General features: G+C 43.7%; 2 protein-coding genes across 2 annotated transcripts; both read left to right on the top strand.

Annotated features, from left to right (window-relative positions):
* Positions 1–757: 757 nt before the first annotated feature.
* LOC139170623 (placenta-specific gene 8 protein-like) lies at positions 758–5,119 on the top strand. The gene is made up of 3 exons (XM_070758096.1): positions 758–866; positions 2,881–3,005; positions 4,861–5,119. The coding sequence occupies exons 1-3, from the start codon at positions 758–760 to the stop codon at positions 4,963–4,965; spliced, it is 339 nt and encodes a 112-aa protein (XP_070614197.1). The 3' UTR covers positions 4,966–5,119.
* Positions 5,120–10,331: 5,212 nt separating this feature from the next.
* On the top strand, positions 10,332–20,382 carry LOC139170622 (placenta-specific gene 8 protein-like). The gene is made up of 4 exons (XM_070758095.1): positions 10,332–10,424; positions 15,091–15,215; positions 17,629–17,753; positions 19,939–20,382. Exons 2-4 carry the CDS (start codon positions 15,104–15,106, stop codon positions 20,041–20,043), a joined length of 342 nt encoding a protein of 113 aa, XP_070614196.1. The 5' UTR covers positions 10,332–10,424; positions 15,091–15,103; the 3' UTR covers positions 20,044–20,382.
* Positions 20,383–21,058: the final 676 nt, after the last annotated feature.

A 21,058-nucleotide genomic window follows, 5' to 3' on the forward strand; every position in this document is an offset into this window, starting at 1 on the left:
AAATAAATACATTGGAGCAGGATTCATATTTTAATACAGAGAAATCTTAAAGTGAATATTGAAAGAAAACCAGACACTTTTAGTTTGGGTTTAATGGAAAAAGAATATGAAAAAACTCTGATGTTATATATGTTGACGGCCACAAGATTATTATATGCAGAGAAATTGAAGATCGCCTGTAGCCCCACGATGGACGGAATGGCTGCAAAAACGGAGGGAGTTGGTGGAGAGGGCAAAAGTGACTGTTTTGATCAAAGGGGGAAAAATACGAATACTTTTATTTCTATGTGGAAACCACTTCTGGACTTTGTGCTTGAGGTGGAAAATAATGAAATTTTGATTTTGGATTTTACTGCCGATTAGATAGATTTGTTATTATAGAAATGGCCTGTTTTTAAACTACTGTATTATGTAACATTAAAACGTTGAGGTTAGATGTTCATGCCTTAGTCCACTGCACGAAAGGGGGTCAGGAGTCAGGGGGTCATTTCCTCTTTGCTTTCCCCTACTAAGCATTTATCCTTTCACTTCCCCCAATTTCTCCACTATTTACTTTTGTATTCTCTTTTGTATTCCCTTTGCAGGCTATGTTTTAAAATAATAAAATGTATAATAATAATAGTAATAGTAATAATAAATCTTGCTTGGCTTGAAATCTTTCTGCCTTTGTGTCGTATTTATTCTAAAGCGAGAACAGTTTTCCAAGCTTTGTCTCTTTTTGACTCTCTTCTTTCTCTTCCTTAGCCTATTGTCCACCATGAGTGGTCAAGCAAAGGTGGTCACTCAGCCCCAGGGGGCGGCCAACCAGCCCAAGACAAACAACTGGCAAACGGACCTATGTGACTGCTTTAGCGACTGCGGAGTTTGTAAGTGACCAGGCCAATAACGTCCAGACTGGATCGGTGGCAGAAATAAATTATTATTCATAATTTGAGCAATGGATGCAGCAGTGGTGGCACCCGGTTTGGCCTGGCTCTTAGAACCAGTATCGCCAGAGGTGGGAAGCTCCGCCCACCTTCCCGGACTCTTCTGCGCATACACAGAAACGTTGCACGTGTGTGCAAGTGTGTGTGCAAACCAGTAGTAAAGGGTTTTAGAACCCACTACTGAAGGGATGTTTACAGAATTGGAATTAGGATGGCAAGATAGAAAATGTGATTAATTTAATTAAATTAAATTTTTTAATTTAATTTAATTTGATTCAATTTGATTTAATTTGATTTAATTCAATTTAATTCAATTTAATTCAATTTAATTCAATTTGATTTATTTGACTTCTATCCCGTGGGACTCAGGGCAGCTAGAAAAGGAGACACAGCTTCTATGCTATTAAAAGTTGTGTATGGAATTTTAAAGTTCCACCCGGAGGAGAGGACCAGGCTGAGGGTTGGGTCAGTTTGTAGCTGTTCTGCTCCCACAGGAGATCTAAATCCAGCCCACTGTTAATTCTGTTGACTCTTATTTCGCACACACCTGCCCTCGCCATGAGTAGATCAGATTCTGGCATAAAGCATGAATTAAACTCTATTCTGTGCCTGATGCTACACAATGGAAGAATTCACTAAAAATTTACCACTTACTAAGTCTGTACTACTATTCCTACTAGTTTTTTTCTCACCATTCCTATCACCCATCTCCTCCCACTTAGGACTGTGTGACTGTAACTGGTTGCTTGTATCCTTAAGATTTTTATTAATATTGATTGTTTCCTCATTTCTTATTTGACCCCCTATGATAGGGGTAGGCAAAGTTGGCTCTTCTATGACTTGTGGGCCAATCCTGCTAGCTCGGGAATTCTGGGAGTTGAAGTCCACATGTCATAGAAGAGCCAACTTTGCCTCCCCCTGCATGTATGACAAATCACGAAGTGTATTTAACCTCATGATTCTTGACCAATGTATCTTTTCTTTTATGTCCACTGAGAGCATATGCACCAAAGACAAATTCCTTGTGTGTCCAATCACATTTGGCCAATAAAGATTTCTATTCCATTCTATTATGGTTATTTTTTAAAAAAATAAAATATATGATCTCCTGATGTTTTGAATTTCAATTTTCATAAACTAGTTGTTTTCACACCTTGGTTGTTTTCTTGCACATGTTTTATTACCCAAGTAGGGGGTGTCATCAGTGCTAGGGCAAGTACTAAAGACATTGCTTACTTGAGTAAAGAACTATCTGCAACAAAACAACCAGAGAACATCAAGGATGCAACAGCTCAAATGTGAGTTACAAATATTCTCTTCTATTGGTAATTGTCAGGCACAATTACGAGGAGCTCAATTAGCTACTTTATTACTCAAGCCTATAACACAAGAATCTTCTCCGACTGGTGGTTTGCACCTGGGTCAGACTAGATAAGGGTCAACAGCATTGAAGGAAGACCAGACTTCACTCTCTTGTGCCCACGCACGGATTCCAGATTAGTTCCCCGTTTGATTCCACTTCCTGGTTCAGCCAGTCTCTTTCCGACAGTAACTTCCTGAATTCCCTTTCATGATACAGTGGGACCACGTCTTATGAACTTAATTTGATCCTTGACCGGCTTCATAAGTAGAAAACTTTGCAAGATGAAACAATATTTCCCATAGGAATCAATGTAAAAGCGAATAATTCCTGCAAACCCATTAGGAAAATCCAGAACATTAAGACACAGTATACAGAAGAGGGCAATGGAGTAGTGGGCTTTGAGTTTAACGTGGTTTGTAATTGAGTTTTTTCAGTCTCCCGCTCTGTTAGGTGATGTTTTAAGCAGCATTTTCATTTGCAGTTTTGATGTTGCAGAAATAGTATAATTTGCACTTTTTGAGCCATAAATCTTACATCATTCAACGCATTGCACAAAATGTTTCTACAGAGTCTTTTTCTTCCTCTCTGTAGGTCTCTGTGGATGTTTCTGCTTCCCTTGTTTGTCATGCCAAGTTGCCACAGCTATGAATGAATGTTGCTGCTGTGGCGGAAGTGTAGCCATGCGAGCCGTCTACCGGACGAAATACAACCTCCCTGTACGTAGACTCTCTTGCCTTATAAGACTAGACAAACATCAGCTTTATAAACTCCAGTTAAAAACAAACAAACTGGAATCTTAAGAGATACTTGTGAAATTGGGGAGAAACACCAACTCAGAAACAGATCAGGGGCCACCACCTTGCTATGGACAAGTCACCATGGGACCCCTCGCTAAAAGAAAAGTCAACAATTCGATTAAATTATGCAAAATAGTTATTTTAATTTTGGCCATTCGCCTTTCCTTTTGTCCTTCCTTTGCCACCATTTCTTCAGTGGCTCTTTCCCATCATTTCTTCACCATCAGGGTAATTCTTCTCCCATGTCAAGTTGTCCTATAGCAGTGATGACGAACCTATGGCACAGGCGCCACAGGTGACACACAGAGCCATATCTGCTGCCACACGACCTAGATCAGCTCCAACGTGCAGGTGTGTGCTGGCCAGCTGATTTTTGGCTTGCACAGAAGCTCTGGGGGGGACTTTTTGGCTTCCAGAGAGCCTCCAGGAGGATGGGGGCGTTTTTACCCTCCCCCTGGCTCTAGAGAAGCCTTTGGAGCCTGGGGAGGGTGAAACATGAGCCCATTGGGCCCACCGGAAGTTGGGAAAGAGGCCGTTTCTGGCCTCCGGGGGTCTCTGGGGGGGGAAGCTGTTTTCATCCTTCCCAGGCATTGAATTATGGGGGCGGGCACTCAAGGATGCGCGATAGCATGTTCCCACGCTCTTTTGGCACCCGAGGAGATAAAGCTTCACCCTCCCTGTCCCACAGCGAGGTGGCCGCAGTGATTTGGGTGTGGGGAGCTGGATGTGGGGAGCTGCCCTAGAACCACTCCGAAAGGCAGGGCCTACACTGTCCAGAAGTTTGTGGTGGGGAGGAAACCTGACCTGGGTAGCGAACAGATTTGTTATCTGCAGCAGACGATAATCTCTCAGAATTTTGGAAATGAAAATAAAAATGACGCTCCGTCTATGTCAAGTGTAACCATCTACTTGGTCCGATAAGGATGGGAAGGCAGAATATGCTACAGTCCCATCGATTAAGGATTGTGACCTGTGAGACCATGAAAAACGACCTCCGTGGTGACCCTTCAGTGCCCCCCCTGCCAGCAATGGGCCGCTGCCCCCACGGGGGAGAGGGGGATATGCAGTGAGGGTAGTAGGTTTATGCACCGTTTATTGAACACTTAATAGTTTTTAAATTGTCCTTCCCTCTCTAGTACCCTTGTGTGATCCTTAATTACTTTTAAAATAGGAAATAATTAAACACATGCTTTAATCATTATTTAGGACTGAACTTTTATAGCAATTAAAGAAAATTCAGCTACTTGCCTAATCTGTTATCCTACTGAACCTTGAGGGTTTGGTACAAAACCTTCAAATGTTCCTGTGCTCCTCCACAAATGATGCTGTCTGTCATTTGCCCTTTTGGTGGCTATTCAAATCATGGGACTTAATCCACTGAGAAAGAGTCCAGGCACCTGTTTGAAAACTTAGCTTGGTCGGTAAGCCCCTCCCACCCAGTCACATGACTTTTAAGCCAACCCCCAATCACATGATTGTCAAGCCACTCCCACCTGGTCACATGGCCAGCAAACCACTCCTACCCGATCACATGACCACCAAGCCACACCCACACAATAAGCCACACCGACCGTGTGGTAGTAAAGAATTTTGCAGCCCCTCACTGCCCCCCCCCGCTGCTTTGTAACTTTGAATGGTTAGTAAATGAACCGTGGCAAGTGAAGCCTGTATTTTGGCATCCAGGACAGAGGAAGCTTTTCATGTTTCCCTCTTTCTGCCTCTGGATTTCATTGAAAAGGTGAATAATCCGTTTGGTTTCTTTTCTTTTCCACAGGGGTCAATCTGTGGGGACACCTTAGTTGTGGGCTGCTTCCCTGCCTGTTCCCTCTGCCAAGTCCGGAGAGACATCAAAAAAAGGAAAGAACTGGGGATATTCTAGAAGACTTCGCCCTTGGCATTCCCCCTTCTCTGGTTAGAACTCTCAGAAGACCCAGCAGAGAAGCTGGCCGGAAGTAGCATTATGTAGAGCAGCGGTTCTCAGCCTTTCTAATGCCGCGACCCCTGAATACAGTTCCTCATGCGGTGGTGGCCCCCAGCCATAAGTCTAGCGCCAATTCTCCCAAGAGAGCTAGAAGCTGATTGGCAGGAAGGTCAGAGGGACACTCCCACTGTAAACGCCTGATTGGTCGGATTGTAAAAATATGTTCCAAGGCGCCAGAATAGAAGCTTTAGTTCCTAACACCAGGGGAAATTTGTCTGTTCTCGTGGTCTTCGGTGACCCCTGTGAAACAGTCATTCGACCCCCAGGTTGTGAACCCCTGCTTTAGATGCTCCGGGAAACTCTCAATGGTGTAAGTTGTGTGGGCAATAGTATAAAACATACCCTAACCTGTTTCCCCGAAAATAAGTCACCCCCGAAAGTAAGACCTAGGAGAGGTTTCGTAGAATTGCCTAATATAAGTCACCCCCAAAAGTAAGACCTAGGAGACGTTTCGTTTCGCAGCCTTCCTGAACAGACCATATATAACACAGATTTGAAGAAAGTATAATTGTTGTACATGGAAATAATGGTACGGTAGTAGTAAGAAATTCTGGATAGGATTCACCGTTTGTCTGGTTGTGATGGTTTGTGATAACAACCACTGTACAGTATATAATAAATGTTCAATTTCTTTTGTTCAGCAATAAATGTGAATTCTTCTTCATTGAAAAAAAATAAGACACCCCCTGAAAATAAGACGTAACACATCTTTGGGAGCAAAAATTAATATAAGACGCTGTCTTATTTTCAGGGAAACAAGGTAGAAAATTTTGTTGACTACTACTGCACAGATCTGCTTAGTATTTAAGATTTAACCAACACCACACTGTATTCACACATGCATTGTATCCTATTGCATAAAACTGCTTATGGTAAAACCAATTATTCAATAAAGTGAATCCAGCAGCCTTGAATATAATAACCTGAATGCTTTGCCTCCTTAGCAACTGGGATGTTTTAGAACTTGCATATTTCAGAAATAGTACAAGGTTCAGAGCCATGTATGAAAATAACTGATTCATGCTTTATATGATGGCCCCAACCCCCATCTTACCATTAAATAATATTGCAATTAATTTGGGAGGAAGGCAGTCTGGAAAACATTGCTTCAATTACATTGGATATGCCGTTCTGCATGGAGAATTGACCGAGAAATTAATAAAAATACCCTTGTGTTTCTTATCTCGCATTCTGCGGGTTTCAAATATAATTCTGCTCTATGGAAAAGTGGTAGGTGTCGATTCGTTAGGCTGTGTTTATGGTGTAATTATTATTTTATTAATCTAAAGATTAAGATATTCATCTGTACGTTTAAAATGGTACAAATCTTTTATGCTTGCACTTGATGGAAATGTCACTCTTAGCACTTGCCCTGGTTTTCTATCAATACAATGGAAAGAATGAACCACGTGGTCCTGTGGTGGTTGCTTTAATTTCCTTCAGTGCTCTTGTCTGGACCACTTCCTGCATTTTTCTTGACAACTTTTTCAGAAGCAATTGGTCCTTGCCTCCTTCTTGGGGCTCAGAGCCGTGACTGGCCAGAGAGCTTTGTGCCTAAGGCAGGACTTGAATCCACAGCCTTCTGTATAGTCTGGAGGACAGAAGGGAAAGGGGGGACTTGATCGAAACCTTTAAATAGGTTAAAGCAGGGTTTTCCAAACCTTTGACATAAGTGTGCCCCTTCTATAATTGCCGTAATGCTTAGTACCCCTCGTCAAAAATAATGGATGTATTTTAATAACAATCAAAATATTTTTCTTTTTTTGGTACATACACAAAATAATAATAAACAAGAAATAAAATAATTCATTAAAAATATAAATAAAAGTTATATTATAAATAACATTTATTTGGATCAATGAGAAGGATGAAATTGTTTGGGCTGAGATGACAGATTGTCATAATTTGGTTCCCTGGTTGTTAATTTTAATCTATGACGCGGTTCCATGTCCAAGAGTCGGTTCCCTTTTTTTGACTTAATGTCTAGAAATGCTAAAAAAGCAACTTCACATAAATATGAAGTTGGAAAAGGCAAGATGTATTTCAGAACTTTTTCCGAAAGCTCCCACCAAACTCTTCCCGTACCCCTGGGGGTACACGTACCACACTTTTGGGAACACTGTGTTAAAGGGTTAAACAAGGTTCAGGAGGGAAGTGTTTTTAATAGGAAAGTGAACCCAGGAACAAGGGGAGACAATATGAGGTCAGTTAGATCAGAAGCAAAGTGAGAAAATATTATTTGACTGAAAGAGTAGTAGATCCTTGGAACAAACTTCCAGCAGACGTGGTTGGTAAATCCATAGTAACTGAATTTAAACATGCCTGGGAAAAACATAGATCCATCCAAAGATAAAATACAGGAAATAGGATAAGGGCAGACTAGGCAGGACAGGGTGGGACGCAGTTCCACCGGCGGAAATGAAGATGCGTGCGCAGCTCCAGGTGATCGGCGGCTGTCACTTCCTGGATTACTGGTCTCGTCTCGTCTCTCCTTTTTTCTCCTGCTGCTGCTGCATCTGCGCTCCTTGCTTTTCTCCTCTTCCCTCCTTCCTGGCCTCGGACGAGCTTCCCTCTCTCCTGCCCGGCTCCCCTCCAGCCTCACACACACAACATACAACAAGTGCTCAGTGATTGGTGCCCACCACCAGACAAACATTCACACCCCTCCACCAAATTGGGGGTGTTTCTTATATATACCATTTTAACTCAAGAGCAATATACTGTATCAATTTACATATTATAAAGTTGTTGTCATTATTATTATTATTATTTATTAGATTTGTATGCCGCCCCTCTCCATAATAATAAAACAATGTACAACAAATCTAATAATTTAAAATCACTAAAAACCCCTTATTAAAAGCAAACATACACACAAACATATCATGCATAAACTGTATAGGCCTGGGGGAGATGTCTCAATTCCCCCAAGCCTGACGGCAGAGGTGGGTTTTAAGGAGTTTACGATTCCAGTTTATTCCTTGTAGCTTGGTCTCAGATTCTACCAACCACGTATTGTCTTGCCTTGTTCCATCGTCCCATCAGTTGTCGTAAATCACTTTCATTAAGCGAGTTCATCCTCTTGTCCATAATCTCAAACTGAATGTGGTCCACCATGTACCGGTACCAATTTTGCATTGTCCATTTTGTCGCATCCTTCCAACCCAGGACTATGACCGCCTGAGTGCTTTCTATCGCTGCTTGTTTTATTTCTCTAAATTCTCCCATCGCATTGCTTTTAACTAATACTGTCATTTCCTTTTTTTTTTTTACAAAAATAATCTTTACTGAGGTTTTTTTAGTTAAAAACAACATATAAACTAGACATACAAAAATACGTAAAATACAAACAGAAAAAGCTAATCACTTTTACAGCTATTTCATTTCAAAATATATTTACACTTCTCAGTATTACTATTCTAATTTAAACAATCGCTATTGTTTATCCAGTTCTTTATTCAATGGATTGAATCCCTTGCTATATATTCAACATCTGTTTTTACCATTTTAATTCTATATACCTCTAATTGTTTACATATGATGTAAACAAATTTGAAGGTTTTTTGTGGTGATTTAACCACTTATACCAGTGATGGTGAAGCTATGGCACGGGGGCCACAGGTGCCATGCAGAGCCATATCTGCTGGCATGCGAGCGGTTGCCCTCTCTCAGCTCCACAGTGCATTGTGTGTGCCTGTCAGCTGATTTTTGGCTTGCATGGAGGCTCTGGGAGGGCGTTTTTGGCTTCCAGAGAGCCTCCAGGGGGATGGGGGAGGGCGCTTTTACTCTCCCCGTGGTTCAGGGAAGCCTTTGGTGCCTGGGGAGGGAGAAACATGAGCCTACTGGGCCCACCAGAAGATGGGAAAGAGGCCATTTCCAGCCCCCCAAGGGCCTCCGGGGTGTTGGCGGAAGCTGTTTTCGCCCAAGTCTGCGGAGAGGGGCAGCATACAAATCTAATATATTATTATTATTATTATTATTATTATTATTATTATTATTGTTGTTGTTGTTGTTGTTGTTATTGAATTATGGGTGTGGGCACTCATGTATGTACGATAGCGCACATGGACGCTCGCTCAGCACCCGAGAAAAAAAAGCTTCCCCATCACTGACATGTACCATTTATTCCAAGCATCATAGAATTCCGTCTCCTCCTTCTCATGTATCTCCATTGTTAATGTGCACATCCTGGAGCATTCAAAAAATTTTCTAATCACCACTGAGGATGTGGGGATAGTTATCATTTTTCCAGCTCTGCACATAAACAATCCGAGTGGTGGTAATTATATGAAGTCTTATGTAATGGTCCTCTCTATGAAACTTTTCTCAAAAAATTCCCCATAAGAACAGTTCCGGCTTCAGATCAATTGCCTGTTGTGTGATTTCTTTCAGCCAATTTCTTATTTCATTCCAAAATATTCTCATTTTAGGGCATGTCCATCAAAGATAATGCTAGGTTCCTTCATACACTTCCAACATTTCAAAGACACTGTCAGCAACATCTTTGCCAATGAGGCCGGAGGGAGACACTAGCAATAGAACACTTTATCCTGGCTTATTGTTTGCAAATTCAAAATAGTTTCATTCAGACATCTTAATTTTTCATTCAGTCTTAAAATTGCCAAGTTTGAAGGCCTCTTCTGCAGACACATGAGTCCTGCAAAAACACCATTTAGCTGTTATGGCTTGTCTTAATACACCCCGCCATCCTTTTTCTCTTCACACACCAATTCTCCCTTCATTTGGTCATTGTGCAATTTGATTGACAGCTACAATCAGAGGAGTTACTACTACACCTTTTTATTCTCCTTAACTTTCAATTTGTATTGGACAAAATAAATATATAAATAAATAAATAAATAAATAATAAAATAATAAAATAAAATAAAATAAATAAATAATAAATAATAAAATAAAATAAATAATAAATAATAAAATAAAATAAAATAAAATAAAATAAAATAAAATAAAATAAAATAAAATAAAAATAAAATAAAATAAAATAAAATAAAATAAAATAAAACAAATAAATAAAATAAAATAAAATAAAGAGTTGGGAGAGTTAGAAATCGGGAGGGCTGTGCTCTTGGATTCCTAGAAGGGAAGAAATGTCAGAATTGTTTGGAACAATGGATTGAAGGGCGAGGTCTAAGGCTTCCCAGTCATTGCATCTCATGGTTTCTTCTCAGCCAACTTTCGTTTCTTCTCTTCGCATCTCGTTTGGTTTTTTCCCCCTCACGTTTCCTCCTCGGCTGCAACAAACGTTGCTTCCTCTTTTGAGAGCACGTTGTTGGGAGGGCAAATTCCGTCCAGTTGGTTGCAGCTTTGCCCAGAGGAGCCAGGAGAGGAAGAGAAAGGTTTGAAATCTTGCTTTCTTTGCAATCTTTTGTACTTGTTCTAAACTCATAGCCTTCTGCAAGAGTCTTTCTCTCCCTGGAAAAATCTGGTTGTTGAAAGAGCGGCTGGTGCCATTCCGTGGGACATTCCAGGACCTGAGTCCTCGGGTTTTAAAATTTGGGTGGAAATAAGAGTGGGTTCCTGAAGTAGCCCCACTAAGGAAGGGGGCGATTGTGACCCTGCTGGGTAGAGGGCGGGTGAGGCTGCATTTGGGATCCTCTGACCAAATACCATCTTTGATGGACATGCCCTAAAATCAAAATATTTTGGAATAAAATAAGAGATTGGCTGAAAGAAACCACACACCAGGCAATGGATCTGAAGCCAGAACTGTTCTTGGGGGACTTTTGCGAGAAAGGTTTCACAGAGAGGACCAAGCGGAACAAACCCTTGAAAACTTATGTGCTGCCATTTTTGTGGTTTTAATTGTAAATTCCGAAGGCATCATTCATGGGCTCCATCTGTCGAGTCTGGAGGATCAAAACATTTAAATACATTAAAGAGTTTTTAAATAAGGTTCAGGAGGGAAGTGTTTTTAATAGGAAAGTGGACACAAGGACAAGGGGGCACAATCTGAAGTTAGTTGGGGGAAAGATCAAAAGCAACAGGAGAAAATATTATTTGACTGAAAGAGTAGCAAATGCTTGGAACAAACTTCCAGCAGACGTGGTCGGTCAATCCACAGTCACTGAATTTAAACATCCCTGGGATAAACATATCACCATCCTAAGATAAAATACAGGAAACTTTTCTGCCGTCAGTCTTCTATGTTTCTATTAGGATAAATTAAGTGTTTCATGTCTAATTCCCATCTCCTTACATTCCCCCAGTGGCTAAATTTTTCAAATGCTTATTTTAATTTATTGCATATCCATGCTGCCTATTTAAATATCCATAAAGGGGAGAAACAAGAAATGAATGGGATGGGATGGAATAAAGGAGAATGTTTGTAGTTAAGGGTTGAAATGAGATTGCTGGACGTTTTGTTACCCTAACTAGGTGACACCATCAGAGTCATAAAGAGGGCTCTTTACTGTCAGTTTATATCCCGGTGGGTTGCCTGTCCATGGGGGGCAGGGGGGGCAGTGCTGGAGATTCTTTGGTTGGGTTGTTTATTGATGGCCCTTTGGCAGATTCTTGATTGGAATATTGCTTACTTGATTGTTGGTCTGAAGTTAAACTTGAAGTTTAAAAACAAAACTTTCGCCAGACCAATCCTTGAATACAGCTCATTTGTCTGGAACCCACACTGCATTTCGGACATAAATACATTAGAAAGTGACCAGTGATACTTTACCAGAAGAGCCCTCCACTCCTCCACTCGCAACAGAAAGCCCTACGCAACTGGACTTACAATCCTAGGTTAAGAAAGCTTAGAACTACGTCACCTTAAACACGACCTAAGCACAGCCCATAAAATCATCTGCTACAACATCCTTCCTGTCAATGACTACTTCAGCTTCAACCACAACAACACACGAGCACACAACGGATACAAACTTAAAGTAAACCGCTCTAAACCTGACTGTCGGATTTAGTAATGGAGTAGTTGATGCATGGAACTCACTACCTGACTCTAGTTCCAAACCCCCCAAACTTGACCCTTAGGCTCTCCACTGTTGACCTCACCCAATTCCTAAGAGGTCAGTAAGGGGCGTGCACAAGTGCACCAGCGTGCCTTCCGTCCCCTGTCCTAATGTTTCTCTTTTACTAGCATCAGGTATATAAGTACTGTATTATTATATCTTTGTATACCAAAATTTGCAATTTTCAGAAAATTGCAAAAGGGGATGACTGCAGCTGTCTTGAATTGTTCCTAATGGAACCTGTGGTTAAATCTGTGTATGTGTTGCAAAATGAAAGTCTTTCCCCTATGTCTACTTACTGGCACTTTCATTTTGCAATACATCCTTAAGAACTGCAGTGATTCGCTTCACAAATGTGGCAATGAGCTCTACCATAGTGAACACCATGAATTAAAATACAATATTCAATAAACAATTGCATACACACTTATTAGGTATTGTAAAGAAACCATACCCCAAAAATATTAATTACTTAATGTTACACATAGGAACAGTGGCACCTGCGTGCAACAATGGAAAGATCCCCAAATACCCTTTGAGAAGGAAATTATTTTTAAAAATTATGATTGCACAGAAATGGATAGGCTACCGATGGAGTTAAAGGGTAGGATGGATCTAGTGTCTTTGAGTTTAGTGTTGCATTCAGTCTTTATTTGGTGACACAAATTTTTGTAGTTGCTTTTAAAGTTTGCAACTAGCCTGTTTTATTTTTACACCAAAGAAATCTCTCTTTTTTTGATTGAAGCTTCCTTATTTTTATGGGTAATTTATTTTCTTGGTTTTGGTGAATATTAGTGGTACATATAATTTAATGACACTTTGGATTTCAAGTAAAAATATATTGAAGCCGTCTTCAGTAGTGGTACAGCTGGAGAATATTGTGTGCCAATCAAGAGATGAGAGGTCAGCTTCAATGATATCATAGTTGGCCTTTTAAAAGTGGTACCTGCTTCTCCCATTATTATGGCGATTTCTGTAGGGACGTATGTTGAGACCAAAGTCAACCCTGCTATGGTCACTGTTAGGAAAGGGCTCTTTTATTTGCAGTCCATAAATTCAGTGCAAACAGCTGCAGAAGACGAGGTCAAGACAATTGTTGAGCCTAGTATTGTCTGTAACCAGTTGATCTGGTCCTAGGCTAGTAATAGCATTGTGAAGGGTTGAGTGAACGGGTTCAGTTGCACATTTGTTTAGGGTTCCATTTATTTGTGGTAGAAATATCAGAGGATGTGGGTAGGAGGCTGCCCCCGTTAGTAATGAGGTTGGCGTGTTCGCATGCGAGGTGTCATAATCAGGGGCTCGATAGCATCTTTTCAAGGCTGACCGAGATTGGGAAGCAGCTTCATTAGAAATCAGGAGTTTGTGAGTTTCAGTCCTGCTGTATGTGTGAAGTCAGTGGATGACCACTCTGGGCCAGTCCCTCTTCCTCAGCCCTGAGAAAGTCCACGTCCCTTTTAGAAAAACACCTTTGAGACAACCACGTGCAACGGCAGGCAAGAAACTCCAATACAACCCCGAGTTGCATGAATAACAGAGGGAAACTTTCCAGGAATAGGACGGCACTAATACCACTCCACAAAGCCTTGGTTAGACCAGGCCTCCAGTTCTGCCTTCGGGTTTGGTCACCACGCTACAAAAGAGCAGTGTTGGCAAACCTTTTGTTCCTCACGTGCCGAAAGAGCATGCGTGCAAGCTATTGCACATGCCTGAGTGCCCACTGCCATAATTCAATGCCTGGGGAGGGCGAAAACTGCTTCCTTCACCCCCTGGAGGTTGGAAACGGCCTCTTTCCCAACTTCTGGTGGGCCCCGTAGGCTCACGTTTCACCCTCCTCAGGCTCCAAAGGCTTCTCTGGGTCTGGGGGAGGGTAAAGACACCTTCCCCATCCTCCCGGAGGCTCTCTGGAAGCCAAAAACGCCCTCTGCGGGGGCCAAACATTAGCTGGGCAGCACACACATGCCTGTTGGAGCTGAGCTGGGGCAACGGCTCCCGTGCCAGCAGATGTGGCTCTGCGTGCCACCTGGCGCACTCGTGCCATAGGTTCACCACCACTGCTCTAGAGAAAGTGCAGAAGAGAACAATTGGGGGGCCACTGTGTGACACCGAATGCTGGACTCTATGGGCTTTGGCCTGGTGCAGCTGGGCTCTTCTTAGGTTCTCATGAACAACCAGGATGATCAGGGGACTGGAAGCCAAGACTTATGAAGAGTGGTTGCAGGAACTGGGCATGGGCAGCCTAGCGAAGAGAAGGACCGGGGGAGACAGGCCAGCAGCCTTCCAATACTTGAGGGGCTGCCCCAGAGAGGAGGGAGGGGGTCAGGCTGTTTGCCAAAACACCAGAGGGCCGGACAAGGGAGGGAAGCTGACCAAGGAGAGATTCAACCTGGAAATAAGGAGGAACCTTCTGGCGGTGAGAGCGATGGAGAAGGGGAAGGGAAGTTGCCTGCGGAGGCTGTGGGAGCTCCAACACTGGAGACTGTCAAGGGGAGAGTGGACGGCCATTTGTCTGGGGTGGGGAGGGACTCCTGCTCGAGCAGGGGGTTGGACTAGATGACCTACAAGGTCCCTTCCACCTCTAATAATTAAACAAACAAACCATGACCTGGATGTTTGAGAATCTCCATAGACAAAGAAGAAGAAGAAGCAAGCAACTCTATCGCACGAGAACACTGGACTGTCCTTGATTATCAGCAACAGGAAAGATGGTTAGTGAACTCAATAAGCTTTGAGAAAGTAGGAGGCCCCAATGGTTTGGCAGCAGCCTCCTAGTTTCAAAGTTGACAAAGCACAGGGACTAGAACCACGGGAGGAAGGAGCAATTGGCTGAGTGCAGAGGGATCCATTCTTTCAAAAGGAAACAGGACAAGTGGACATTCAGTAGGACTCTGTCCCAGGTTTAGAGTTTAAGGTTCTCACTGTGCCCATTTGTCTATCAGAAAGACTTCGTCCAGAGTCGAGTGGCCCCACTGGAGTTGGGACCGAGATCACCACCTTCCACCAAGCCTCTTAATTGACCTCTTCTCTCTTCTCTTTTTCCTAGAACACTGCCCACCATGGATGTCCAGCCAATGATTGTCACTCAGCAACCGGTGGTAGTGACGGTCCAGCCCAACAGGAACTATTGGCAAACGGACTTGTGTGACTGCTTTAGCGACTGTGGAGTCTGTAAGTGAGCAGAGGAACAGATGTTGAATTATTGAACAGTCTATTGCAGTGGTGGCGAAACTATGGCACAGGGGCCACAGGTGGCATGATGGAGCCATATCTGCTGGCACTCGAGCCGTTGCCCTGGCTCAGCTCCAACGTGCATGCGTGTGCCGGCCAGCTGGTTTTTGGCTCACACGGAGGCTCTGGGAGGGGGATTTTGGCTACCAGAGAGCCTCCGGGGAGATGGGGAGGGTGTTTCTACCCTTCTCTGGCTCCAAGGAAGCCTTTGGACCCTGAGGAGGGTGAGGCACAAGCCCACTGGGCCCAACAGAAGTTGGGAAAGAGGCTGTTTCCAGCCTCCAGAGGGCTCCAGGGGGTGGGGGGAGCTGTTTTCACCCTCCCCAGGCATTGAATTATGGGTGTGAGCACTCGCGCAGGCGTGATAGCGCAAACACACACGCTCTTTCAGCACCTGAGGGGGAAAAGGTTCACCATCACTGGTCTATTGGATTGGAATTAGGATGGTAAGATCTAAAAGGCGAGGGCAGGATTTGTTCGGACCTTGGCTCCATGATAAATCATAGCACACAAACGGAGTCCCAGAAACCCTCTTTTGATTTCAAGGGCTGTCAATCACATCCATCCAGAGCCCTATTGAGCCCCACATGTGTGAACGAGTCCAACCGAAGTCTGCCACAACCTTTTGGAAGGAGGCTGGTCAGTGCCAACGCCAAAGACCTGATTGGCAAAGGAGAACATGGAGCTGGAACAGAGCGGCTGAGTCGCGTGAAGCGTGAATTAAACTCCATCCTGGCCCCTGGTTTCTTTTGCCTGATGCTGAAGGGTTTTTTTAAAACAAAAGAATATGCGTCCTCCAGATGTTTTGAATTTCAATGTCCATAGTGAGGAGCCCTTGCTGCTTTTGGACCTCGGTTGTTCTCTTGCACGTCTTTCATTCCCCAGGTAGGAAACATCCTCAGTGCTGGGGCAGCGTCCAGGATTGTACTAAAACATTACTTTCTTGGGTGATGCAATAGTGCAAGAAAACAATCAAGTTGAGAGACCAGCAAGGACACAATAGTTCAAATGTGAGTCACACAACCTGCCTTCCACTGAGGACCTGTAGACTGCACGGGTCAAAAAGAGGGTGGTGAAAATATTGACTGACCCCTCGCATCCTGGACACAACCTGTTTCAACTCCCACCCTCAAAACGCCACTACAGAGCCCTGCACACCAAGACAACTAGACACAAGGACAGTTTTTCCCTGAACACCCTCACTCTGCTAAACAAATAATTCCCTCAACACTGTCAGACTTTTTACTAAGTCTGCACTTCTATTAGTACTAGTTTTTTCCTAATCATTCCTCCCACTTATGACTGTGTGACTGTCACTTGTTGCTTGTATTCTTACGACTTATATTAATATTGACTGTTTCCTGATTGTTTATTTGACCCCTATGACCATCATTGAGTGTTGTACCACATGATTCTTGACAAATGTCTCTTTTTCTTTCATGTCCACTGAGAGCATCTGCACCAAAGACAAATCCCTTGTGTTGAAATCATACTTGGCCAATAAAGAATTCTGTTCTATTCTATTCTATTCTAAATATTATCTTCTATTGGTAATTGTCAGGCACAATTAATGAGATCTACCTGTGAAGAATTCAATTAGCTATTTTATTACTGTAGCTATAACACAAGAATCTTCTCCGACTGGTGGTTTGCACCTGGGTCAGACTAGATAAGGGTCAACAGCATTGAAGGAAGACCAGACTTCACTCTCTTGTGCCCACGCACGGATTCCAGATTAGTTCCCCGTTTGATTCCACTTCCTGGTTCAGCCAGTCTCTTTCCGACAGTAACTTCCTGAATTCCCTTTCATAATAGTTGAAAACCTCAGTATGTCAAGGTTCCAAGTAGCTTTCCAAACTAAATCAGAGTCCAAGTCAAAGTCCTCAGAGTCCCCAATTTATTGCCAGAGCCTGGGAAATCTGTGTTTTCCACCCAGTTGAAAGTTCACATCTCTTCTGTTCTCCACCCACAAACTTGTCACGTTGCCCACTCAGATTGTGCCAGCGTGGCAGGTCCTCCCTCCGCTTTGTGGCCGCACCTGTGCCCTCGTGAAAATCACAACTGCCACCTTCCCATCAACACCAGGCCTTCTGGAGACAGTGTGGCCAGCCGTTGATGTGTCACCAACACTGGTGTAACACAGTGTGCAGAGGACGGCAGTGGGGGGGGGGGATTTGAGTTTAACCTGGTTTGTAATTGAGCTTTTTCAGCCTCCCCCTCTGCTAGGTGATGTGTTAGCCAGCATTTGCATTCGCAATGTTGATGTTGCACATGGAGCATACTTTGCACTTTCTGGGCCATAAATCTTACGTCATTCAACGCGCTGCCAAAACGTTTCTCCTCCTCTCTGTAGGTCTCTGTGGCTACTTCTGCTTCCCTTGTCTGGCCTGTCAGGTGGCTGCGGATATGAACGAATGCTGCTGCTGTGGCGCCACTGTGGCCATGCGAGCCGTCTACCGGACAAAATACAATATCCCTGTAAGTCCACTGCCTTGCTAAACTCTGCGCTTGTGTTCGCATTGATTATACACTTGTACTGTTTTGGGGTAACGAATGTAGCGAAAAGTTAATAAAACGGAAACAAATCCCATACTCCTAGTAAGAACCCCTCAAATGAGGAAAAGTCCATTATATACTGTTTTATTGCTGTTGTTAGTTGCCCCAAGTCTGCGGAGAGGGGTGGCATACAAATCCAATAAATAAATAAATCACAAGTTCCAGATCCACATGAGGGTTAAGACAGGATAAACGTCAGGTTTATAAATTCTAGTTATAACCAACCCCCAACCCCCCCCCCAAAAAACTAGAACCTTGAGAAACACTTGTGAAATTGGGGAGAAATACCAGCTCGGAAATGGCCTGAGTCGGCAACCAACTTGCTGCGTGACCACTTAACCTGGCCAACTCACCATGGGGTCCCTCGCCAGGGGAAAATTCAAGGATTCAACCTAATTATTTATTTTAATTTTGGTCATTTGCATTTTGCCCCTCTGTAGGAAGTTAGCACCCACCCCTCTCCTGGAAAACAATGAAATATCCTGATTGGAAGAGGTTTAAAGCAGATTTTCCTAATGAAATGGATTTCTGTGGTTAAGTGAGATTTGTTAAGTGAGTTTGGCCCCATTTTCTTGCCACTGTTGTTAAGTGAAACCCTGCAGTTGTTACTTTAGTAACACGGCTGTTAAGTGAATCCAGTTTCCCCACTGACTTTGCTTGTCAGGAAGTCACAACAGTGGGTCACACGATCTCGGGAGGCAGAAACCCTCAGAAACAGGGAACAGTTCCCAGGGGTCTGAATTTTGATCCCAGGAAACGTGGGGATACTGCAATGGTGAAAAACGATCATGGCACATTTTTCAGAGCTCTTGTAACTCTGAACGGTCACTAAACGGACTTTTGTAAGCAGGGATGGGCTCCTACGGGTTCGGTCATGGAGGCAGAACAGGTAGAAAAAAAATGATTATTTTTCCTCTTTTTTTCCCTTCTGGGCTCTGGGGATGTTTTTCCTATCGCAGTAAATGAGGTTGAATGTGTGTAAAATTAGAAGAGCTGCGTATGTGTGTGTGTATGTGTGTGTGTGTACATACACATACAGTTTATATGGGAAATAATGCATATTTTTTGTGCCTGTGTGCATAGTTCCCTCTAAGCTGAGCAGTGAGCAATCGCTCACTTAAAAATCATCATCAACTCAGAGTTTTCCAAACCTGCCCAGAAGCCGAGAGGGAAAGAGTGAGAGGGAAGGAGAGAGAGAGGAAGAGAGGAAGAGAGAGAAACAGATAGAAAAAAGAGAGGAAGGAAAAGAGAAAGAAAAAGAACGGGAGTAAGGAAGAGAGAAAGAAAATCAAAATCTAGTTTGAAACTAGCTCAACTATTTAAGTGGCATTTTGATATTGATGGAGTTGCCCTATGATGAGCTCACTGTTATAGACACACAGGACAGTATTTTATTTTGAAATTCTCTGAGGCAAAACAGGGTGGGTTTTTTGTTTGTTTGTTTGTTTTTGTTTGTTTGTTTGTTTATTATTTCTGTGCCGCCCAGTCCCGAAGGGACTGCCGCTCAGACACTATACTTTTCCGCCCACCCCCCCAAAAAGTTAGAGGGAACACTGCCTGTGTGTAATATGTATGTACACATATGGCACATAGACATAGGATTAAAGAGAATATTTTGGATGTCCGGTAATAGTAAACAGAGAGGGAAATTGTCTCTCTTGGAGGCGAGGAGAGGCCAGGCACCCTCACCCTAACCCAGGGGTCCCCAAACTTGGCAACTTGAAGACTTGTGGACTTCAACTCTCAGAATTCTCTATGCTGGCTGGAGAATTCTGGGAGTTGAAGTCTTCAAGTTGCCAAGTTTGAAGACCTCTGCACCTAACCCTGGGCGTGAGTGATGTCAAGCTGGCCACCTTAAAGCCAGTCACATGACCTTTATGCCACCAACCCCTGGTCACATGAGCATCAAGCCACTCCCACCTGGTCACAGGGCTGGCAAGTCACGCCCACAAAACAAGCCACGCCCACAGTGTGGTAGTAGAAATGTTTGCAGCCCTTCACAGTGGGTGACTCCACCACATCGTTGGGTTTTTATGATTCCATCTCTCTGCAACAGGACGGTATTGAAAAGGCGACGGGCTCACTTGGTTCCTCTTCTTTTCCCCAGGGGTCGATCTGTGAGGACGCCTGCATTGTGAATTGGTGCCCGGTTTGTTCCCTCTGCCAAATCCAGCGAGACATCAACAGGAGGAAAGCGATGGGGATTTTCTAGATGAAGACCGCGTCCTTAAGCCCCTTGCATCCATTCCCTTCTGTTTTTAGCAAATGCAGAATTCGCAGATGGAAGAGTTAGGATTCCGTCATTAAGAGGCATCAACGTTCTGAGAAGCAAAACGCATTGAAGTAGTTTGTAGGAAGTGCCATTGTGTAGAGGCACCGTTGCTTTGTAACTCTAAGCATGTGTTTAACCCAGAAATTTAATTCTACTTATTTGTCCTCTCCTTCTCTTTGCTTGTCCCCACCCCCACCCCCACCCCCACTTCTTTTAAAATGGAAAACAAAACATTTTGGTTGCTGCTGCTATTAAACAATTAAGAATGGAAAAAATAAACCCTACTGGACCTTTGAAGGTTTATTGGTGGATGACCCACTCTGCCTGTCCTGGCTACTGCTGACTTTATTTCCCAGGATGCGGTCACTGGGGAATATAAGGTAAAATTAGCCATGACTCCCTCGCGCCCCCCAGCGACCCCTTAGGTCCCACAGAGCTGGTTTCCTCCAGGGCCAGTTGGCCAGATAATGGGGTCTGGCAGGGCCGAGGGCAGTGAGGGTGAACGGTTTTGTTCCTCGGGTGCCGAACAAGTGTGCACATGCGCTATTGCCCACACCCATAATTCAATGGCTGGAGAGGGGCGGAAACTGCTTCCCTGGAGGCCGGAATCGGCCTGTTTCCCAACTTCTGGTGGCCGAGTAGGCTCCTGTTTCGCCCTCCCCAGGCTCCAAAGGCTTCCCTGGGGATGGGGGAGGGTACAAAAAAGCCAAAACTCAGCTGGCCGGCACACGCCTGCCCATTGGAGAAGAGCTAGGGCAACATCTTGTGTGCCAGCAGATATGGCTCCGGGTGCCACCTGAGGTCCCCGTGCCACAGCTTCACCCTCACTGTTGAAGGTCATCTAGTCCAATCCGCTCTTCAAGCAGGAGATCCTGCTATGTTACAATGTCCTACTTGTCAATGACTACTTCAGCTTCAACCCCAACAATGTACGATCACACGATAGATACAAATT

This window comes from Erythrolamprus reginae, chromosome 7 (assembly GCF_031021105.1).
Source record: "Erythrolamprus reginae isolate rEryReg1 chromosome 7, rEryReg1.hap1, whole genome shotgun sequence".
NCBI lineage: Eukaryota > Metazoa > Chordata > Lepidosauria > Squamata > Dipsadidae > Erythrolamprus > Erythrolamprus reginae.